General features: G+C 41.8%; 1 protein-coding gene across 19 annotated transcripts in view; it reads left to right on the forward strand.

Annotated features, from left to right (window-relative positions):
* Positions 1-5775, forward strand: part of MAP2 (microtubule associated protein 2) — a 67999-nt gene extending 62224 nt beyond the window's left edge. For 12 of the 19 annotated variants that reach the window (XM_086465811.1, XM_086465804.1, XM_086465805.1 and 9 more), the window contains 3 exons: positions 4199-4280; positions 4804-4916; positions 5560-5775. In XM_086465811.1, coding sequence (XP_086321937.1) covers positions 4199-4280; positions 4804-4916; positions 5560-5775 — 411 coding nt within the window. Of the gene's footprint in view, positions 1-2558; positions 2652-4198; positions 4281-4803; positions 4917-5559 lie in introns of all 19 variants that reach the window. The other 7 variants (XM_086465800.1, XM_086465801.1, XM_086465803.1 and 4 more) reach the window with 1 other exon arrangement.
* Positions 5776-8837: the final 3062 nt, after the last annotated feature.

Consider the following 8837-nt stretch of genomic DNA (forward strand, 5'->3'; position numbering starts at 1 on the left):
GTGCCAGATGGCCAGCACAACACATCCAACACAGCATAGGACATAAATGATACATGGGTCTCTTGCTGGCCCCGCTACACAGGGGCACATTTCACCCAGTGAGATAGAGAGGATAATTGAGATGATTGGTCCTTTACATATCTGCTAGCCAGGTCCATGGGCCATGAGACTCATAAACTGTCCAACTTCTGGGTGCAAATCAACCTTTAGGCACTTGATCAAAGGCACCGTCTCAACTTATCACCTTGCTTTGGGTCCATTTTAAGCGACAGACCCCCCAGTCCACAGCTCTGAGGTCTTGTCATGACCACTAAGTCAGCATTTTCAGAGCAAATGCATCCCTGTGGCCATTGCTAAGAGGTGTTGCTGATCCATTGCTGAGAGAGATGTGCTCAGAAAGTGCTAGGAAGGCTTTCTGTTCTGCCCAGTTGTGTCTGGCCTGAAGCTCTCTGGGACCCAGATCTGACTGCACATCTGACATGTGTTTCTGTAACTGATGTGACACCTGTCTTGTATAGTACTGGGGTACATTTTTAAACAAATTGTATATTAAGAGAAAGCACAAGCATAAAGCTCCAAAGACATTTGCTTTCATGTTTCAGTGTACACTGGTTTACTTGGACGGATTAAGCAGATAGGAGGGAGAAAGACAGAAATCAGTTTGCCTACTGAAGATGCCCTTCTGAAGGTGACCTACCAGTTGTGGAGTTTTCTGGTGCTGTCATCACCGTTATTGCTGAGCATGCCATCACCAAGGATCTTTACCAATTACAGTGAGAGAACACTTAGCATCCTAATGGTTTGACTGATGTAGTGGTTATGTTACACATAATAAGAGGGACCCATGAAGCAGCTTGCTGTGAAGAAATTCTTCACATTAGCTGCAAAGTGTGACCCTCTGAAAATTTCTTCTTGGAGTTTACTGGGCTTAAGCCAAGGGTGCATTCCAGGTGCTCAGTGCCAGAGGATTCGACTCGTTATCTAAATGTGACATTATCCCCACTGCAGGAGCTGAAAGCTGCAAAATCTGATATCCCTGTAAGGGGGCAAATAGTGTTTTCCTAGTTTGGAAAGGTGAGGTGCAGAGGGAGTGATTTGTCTCAGACTCATCAGGGGCCTGGGGCAGTTTGGGGACCTGAAGCCAGGAAGCAGAAACTGCGTAAGGTTCTTCTTTCTCCCACTGACCGCTTCAGCTGGTTTCCAGCTGCTTTGTGTTCCTTGAGGGGTAAGAGGCCGCAATAAGGCATCCCGGTGTATCTTTCTCTCTTTATCTCAGTATCGGTTAGTTGCTGTAGGTTTACCTACAACAGCAGCCAACAGGACTGTGTGAAGTAATATGTCAGTGAAGGCTCTAGAAGTGCCATTTAGCAAAATGAATGGATAATGCCCAAAATTCTGTTGTTTTCTATACAGGAAAGAGTGTAAATTCGCATTGTGTATTAATAACAAAAAGGTAAATAAAATCCAACATAACATTTGAATAAAGACTTCATATTTAACCCAGAGAAAGAATATGGTGCACGCATGGCACTCTTTGAGTAGGTAAAAGCTCCTGGTGCAAAGAAGGCAGGTGCAGCCTTGGCCAGAAATGCATTCTCACACACCTGGAAAGCCTAATACTGGTGAGCGCAATGCCCTGCCCTTGCTTAGAGAGAAGTCTGGAAGTGGTGTCACTCAGGTGTGTACCCTGCATGCAGTTGTCCCTTGCATACTGGTAACTGCCATTCAGCAGACAGCACTCCCTGGAAGGACAATCATTGTGGCACCTGAGTTCTTCCAGGTGGAGGAACTGCTTTGATATGGGGGTTAAGATGGGGGTCAAGCACCAGAAAGGTTTTGTGACCAACTCTATGGCCCGCACCAGAAATCAAGAAGCAGTGATTGCAGCTGTAGGCTTCCAGATGCTATTGCTTTCTGCATTGCCCTTTAGTAGATGACAGTAAAGAGAGTGAGCAGTAGAGAGCTGTGACTTCGGTTTAATTAATTTTGTCAGTGCCCTTTCACAGGACGCTCTGAGGTCTGTTGTATGAATGTTAGCTGCTGTTACGGCTGTATGGCGGCTGAAGGAGAGGCGAAATACCTCAGGATTTCAACCCGTGCCTGAGCCAGCTGGATCTGGGATTTCTGCATCAAAGGCTGGAGTGCTAAGCTGTGGGAAGGAGGGTTCCCATCTTCTTGTGGCCAGTTCAGCAGAAATACTGGCCATCACTCAAGAGAGCCTAGGGCAGGCTGTCCAAGGACTATGTCCAGTCCAGGCAAGCAAGGAGTTCTTTGAGCTTTTCAGAGAAAGGGTACCTCTCCTATCTCCCAGTATAAAAACTTCCCCCTTTGCATTTCACCACCAGTTTGTGAGGTAGAAAAAGAGCAGCATAGTGTATTTATATATGCTGTGTTACCATACTAAGCATAGAGATAGGTATGGTTTACTTTCTCACATTTCAGTACAAGTGTCAGAAGAAGGAGTCATAGCAGAAGGCAAAATTACCCTGGCTCCCTCATCCTGCACCCCGATGGAGTGTGTGTATGGTATATAGTAAATTACCTCCGATTCCTTTTAGGTTAGGATTTTAAACAAGAAGATCGATTTTAGCGATATTCAGTCCCGGTGTGGTTCCAGAGATAACATCAAACATTCTGCAGGGGGAGGAAATGTAAGTAGTACAGACATCCTGTGAACAGGCATCTCCACTGTGGTGACCCACCTTGCACAGCCAGACCCCTCTGTCTCCCTTCCTCTGAGCACTACTTTCCTTCTTGCCACTGTTTCACATGTGAGTCTGGTCTGGTAGTCATGTGAGCTCTGTGTGTGCAATGGTGACCTCCTTATCTTTCTCCACGGAGCACAACACATTTCCAGAACTTAGACAAGAAAAGGAAATGAGAAAAGAAGGGGTATCTCTAAACGCCCAAGGGTGCTGACAGTAAAAGTCCAGTGTGAGCCGAAATGGTTCAGTGTCTTTCATGGGAGCAGGCCAAGAAAGTAATTTCCAGAGACTGTAGCTCACAGTGAGACTCTAGCCTCGCAGCTGGGCATTTTCCAGCACATCAGTCCTTCATCGGATAACCTTTCAGTTATGTGAATTCATCAGAGAGGAAGCAGAAAAATAAAACATAAGGACAAAGAAAGCTCAGAGAGAGAGGGTGTGATCAGCCAGCATGCTGAGTGTTAATTCCACAGCATTATCCCAGTATAACAAACAGAGGTTGCTCAGGGTTTGACCAGATACCTATTAGTTCTAGCAGTCATGCTGGAATAGCTTCAGGCGGCTATGACCCCCCGATGGGATGATCTCCCCTCAGATGGAAGAACTGACAGTGTGGGCACATCTGATCCAAACAGATTCAGTACAGCCACCAGTGCTGGCTTAAGTCATTGCTGGTGATGTGAGCAAACTAGTGGCACTGCAGTCATCCTGGAGCTCCTGTCTGGCCTGGAGGGGCTGCAACTAGCGCAGTCACTGTGACTGTGGGACGCATCTGGGAGCTGTTTGGGGCGCAGCAAGGCAGGATTGTGGCTCTGTTGCTGTTCTCGAGCAGGGTTCAGCGCAGTGATGGCAACGCAGCCGGCAGCAGGGCACAGAGCAGCAGGAGGAAGGAGGGTGCCTGTGTGCTGCCTGGCTGAGCAAAGCGGTGCTGCTGCTCTGGTGAGCACCACCGAGCCAGCTGGCTGAGCACCAACCAGCTCAGGTGCAGCTGCAGCAGTCACATTTGTAGATTCAGGAGACTCTCCATAGTGGATTGACATGAAATGCATATCATATTTAGATGCAGAAAAATATGAAACAGATGGTAGAGAAAAAAAAAACATCACTGAAATATTCCTAGTTGCCAGGATGCATATTCAAAAGCAGAAGCAAACAGGATGGGTCCTGCTGCATGCAGGGCTTTGGAGTGTCCACCCTGAGAGGAGGCTCAGAAACATTTTAGAAAGAACCCACAAGCTGATCTGCTTTGTCCTCCTCTTTGTTTTGCTGATAGTAAAGCTTAACCTAGCTCTGTCATTTCCCTAGGTGAGATGGAAGCTTGCTGTATTAATCCAGGTCTTTCCTCCTTTGTGGCATGGTCTGTTTTCTACTAACCATCTCTCCTTTTCCAGTGCTTTGTAGAGGCTTGGGCTCTTCCTCAGCAGGGCTTGGCTTTTTATTTATTTTATTCTTTTCTTTTCTGTAATTTGTGTGCATGTATGTCCTTTTGACAGGTACAAATCGTAACCAAGAAGATCGACTTGAGTCATGTGACTTCCAAGTGTGGCTCACTCAAGAATATCCACCACAAGCCAGGTATTGTAGGAATTTCTTGGATGTGGAACAAAGCAAAGACCTAATCCTGTTAGGTGAAGGAGAAAACATGGATGATACCATTCTCTTTTATAGTCCAAGAGAAAGTAAATACACTTTGGTAATAAAAAAAAATATTCTTAACTCTACTTAACTAAATATATAAAGACATAAAGCTATGGGACCACCTAGTTTAGAGAAGAGATAAAAAAATAATGCAGAAGGATGCTGCTGTGGCACAATGTCAGTTTGATAAGATACTGAAACGCAGACTGAAGCCAGAAAAATACTTAAGCATGTGCGTAAATCCTATGAAAATCAGTAGGGCTGCAGCACATGCTTACAGCTTGAATATGTGCTGAAAATTTTATATTTTACTGAACATACAGCATGGTGTTCTGTGCTTTTCTAAAACCATTAGATCTCAACTAAGAGAGAAGTAACGTGAGTGCATCTGTGTGCATCAGTCAGACTTTCTCCTAAGCCATTCCAGGCTCTTAATCTGTATTTCCTTTTTTCTGTGTAGGAGGTGGGCGTGTGAAAATTGAGAGTGTGAAACTGGATTTCAAAGAAAAAGCTCAGGCTAAAGTTGGTTCACTGGAAAATGCCCACCATGTACCTGGTGGTGGTAACGTAAAGGTAAGGGGACAGCCATCAGAGAAAAGGCTGCCACTGTGCTCCTGGCCCAGTGAAACTTAGAGCTGTGAATTCAGCAATGGCTCTGAACTGGGTAGGAAACATCCGTTTGTTCTCCTTCAAACACACTCATATGCCACTTTGCTCCTTTTGGAATTTGGAACAACCAATCTCAGATCTACAACTAAGCTGAGAGTGAATCAAAGTGAAACATCCTGTAGTTTGTGCACTGGTTTTCCACCTAAAGATAAACCTTGTTTGGGACCGTTGTACAGATAGGTATGATCTAATAAGTTTTTCATATCAGTATGCAAGAGGGTCAGGACTGCTTTGTGAAACAAGAGGAAAACATCTTGAAAGGAATATCACTCCCACAAAAAATACAGTTTTCAAAACCAAATCACAATGCCCATAAAACGTCTATTAAATTCATACAGCTAGAACACTGGTACTGCTCATTAAAGCATCTGTAAGGGAATGTATTAAACAAGGTGAAAAAATCTTTAGTTTCTATTATTCTGAGTGAAGAATCTTCAATTGTTGTAAGCGTTCTTAAAAGTAAACAAAACAAGACACAAATTATGATCTGTGACGACCTAATTTGGCAAATATATAATGTGTTAAATTCTTTGCTTTCCTGGAGCAGATTGACAGCCAGAAGCTAAACTTCAGAGAGCACGCTAAAGCCCGTGTCGATCATGGGGCTGAGATCATCACGCAGTCACCAGGCAGGTCCAGCGTGGCTTCACCACGCAGACTCAGCAATGTCTCGTCCTCTGGAAGCATCAATCTGCTTGAATCGCCCCAGCTTGCTACCCTCGCTGAAGATGTCACAGCAGCCCTTGCTAAGCAGGGCTTATGAATTTGCTCATTTCACGTTGTATGAAGTAATAATATTTAGGCATGAGCTCTTGGCAGGAATGGGCTCAGAGCAGGTGTTACATTCATTCTTTACCATGTCTAAAGTCGCATCCCAAGACTTGTAGTTACCATACAATTGAAAAAACAGAAAAAAAAAATAATAATAAATAGATGCAGGAATTGGCCTGATCTCCATTTACAACAGGAAGACACTGGCTTTATATGGGTATACAACTGCAGTATGTTACATTGGACAATTATTGTTGCTCTGCTCTGTCTTGCATGGAGTACCGTACTATGATAAAATGCATTTTTACCTTTCATGTGCCTGATGGCCATCCACCTCTTTCTGAAGAGCCTTGTTAATATCCCAAGTTGCTCATTTCACTGTTCTGTTGATAGATGGGGAAATAAAAAAAAAAGTTGCCCATTGTAAGTTATTACAGGTTAAATTAACAGTCTGCTTACCAGAAGGAAGGGCATACAGAGAAATTCAAGTTTCATTAAAAAAAAAAGTGTTATTTTGTATAAATGAGTAGAACAAAAGTTGAATTAAGTTATTAACGTTTTTTTGGGCCTGGTTAATTATATCAGTGTATAGCTGAAAAGCCAATAAATTATTTAACTAATAACTAAAAATAGTAGCTGAAAACATTTGAACCACAGTTGGGGAAGTGATGTAAAAAAAGCTGTTGAAAGCAAGCACTTCCACCCCAACGGACTTGTGTCTGATTAGCAAGTTGGTTAAGCGGATAGATTTGTGTATGCACCACCGGTTTCACATCCTTTCCATCTGTTTGATACAGTATTATAGATATATATATTTCTCTGTGGCCATTTGTGATATGCCCTCCTCATATACTTGAATATTCTACTTTATTCACAGTATCTGTGTCTCTTGCACCCTTTGGTGTTGCAATTTTAGGTATGTAAAAGTAGATGTTAGCAGGGTTCTTTTTCCCTATTCATAAGAATACATTTTAAAAAGATGAAAATTTTAGCATGAAGTTGCTTTCTGTAACAACTAAAAGCCGTGACCCTGTTTTAGTGCCAGATGCAAGTCTCTTCTGTGATGCTAGAAAAAGGATTCCTTCCCTCTTCCCTTCCCTCCCTTTCTTCACAAAGGTATGATTTTTGTGGGGTCCAGATGTTTGTAAAGGGGTCTCCAAAGATGGCTGAGTTTGGATTCTGGATTTTTAAAAAATCCACAATAGTTTGGTTCTGCCTTTTTTTCTTTCTTTCTTTCTTTTTTTTTAACTCCTGTAGTAACAGTGAATGTTAGATTTATTTATTTTTTTCTTTTGCTAAAGTTGAAACACAGAAAAAAAGTAGTAAGATGTTGTTTCCACTCCTTTAGTGATGTCTCATGTATACACTCAGGCACTCAGATAACAGTGATTAACCTTACAGAGATGCCTGTAAATTATAGTATGTGAATAAATAAAATGAGCTCCCTAGACTGGGTTGCCATAGTGATTCATCAATTAATAGGGCATCTTAAAATCTGAGCAAAGTGAGATTATATTGACTATAAACAGTATAAGAAAAAGTGTGCATACAAGATGAAGGGCAGAGATACATGAACAACCGATCTAACGGAGTTACCTGTGAGAACTCCAGCACTATCTTACGGACACTAAGAGAACACTGAAGGTAATGTGGTAGTATTACTTACCAGCAGATAATAATCTGCTGATACTATATGTACAGTAGACATTATGAAATGACCAGTTTACATTCTTGCAGATTGTTTGATCTTTTCCTTTTGAAATCTCTTAATTAAACTTTGCACTGTCAGTTGAGCTATACTTGATACATGTATTAGGTTAACATTGTGTGTTGGAAGCTTTTGATCTGTTTTTTTCCTTCTTAATTTGTATGTGTGCGTGTGTGTGTGTTGGGGTTTGATCTGAAAAGACTCACGGAGAAGACTTTAATGTCTGTGGAGAAGGTTTCTAATAATTAATGGCACAGGATTCCCCATCATTAAATTCAGGTAGCAAATGCACAGTTATTAGACAGTAAATATTCAGTGGACCAAAGGGGGATTTTGGCTGAGCTGTCACAGCAGTACAAAGACAAACCAAAATGGTTACATCACTAAAAATTTTACTCCTAACAGCCCCACACACAACATTTCAGCTCTGCAAAAAGCTTTTTCACACTATAAAGTACCTAATACTGTTTGTAAGTCAGTTGTTTTACACAAAGGACAGTGAGTTTAGAACCACACTAAGTGCATCTGGAGGATTCTGATTTCTGCCTTGTATTTGTTATACTTTTGCTTAGGGTAATCGTAAGAATTCACATGGAAACAGTGTCAAGTGAGGTGCATTAAAAGCCTCTTCCCGTTTTTCCAGAAAAAAACAACAGACAGAAAGAAAAAACAACAGTATTTATATGACGTTGCTCTGATCATACTATCAATTAATATAAATTAGCCTTGCAGTGTTTGGTTTTTTTATGCCTTTTGCCAATGCAGGAGAGAGTCCATGGTACTATTGAGCCTCAGCGTCTCTGAAGCTGAACACCAGCTAGTGGGAACAGTGTTAACCTGAGACTCAAGGTTTTTTATTCTGCTTTTAAAACTGACATACTCTAGAAAACAAAGCTTAGTTAATCCACCTATGAGTCCAAAGTTAGAGTGGTGTAACACACCAAGTCATTTATATCATGCATTAAAACGAGCTTTCTTGTCTTGATTCAAGCAAAGACCTTTGTAATCGTAATCATCCTTCCATAGAAAGAATCCTAGAACACTATGGAGTTAGATAAAAAGAAATAAGGAGTTTTGTGCTGTTAAATAATAATACTTAAAAAAAACAACAAGTTATGTTACATGACTCTAGATGTTCACTGAAAAAGATCATATTAATCTTAACTTCTCAAGAGAAGTGTTGGTTTAAAAAATAACGGTTTTGTAAATATGTAATGCCCACTAAAGAAGATAGAGCCAGCTCCCTGGCAACTGCATCCATTGTGTTTCTTTTCCACAGGTGTGTGGAGCCAGCAGGTATGTTGGGTGCCTGAGACCCAACTCTGTAACAAAGCAGAGATAATCCG

This window comes from Leptosomus discolor, chromosome 5 (assembly GCF_034619465.1).
Source record: "Leptosomus discolor isolate bLepDis1 chromosome 5, bLepDis1.hap2, whole genome shotgun sequence".
NCBI lineage: Eukaryota > Metazoa > Chordata > Aves > Leptosomiformes > Leptosomidae > Leptosomus > Leptosomus discolor.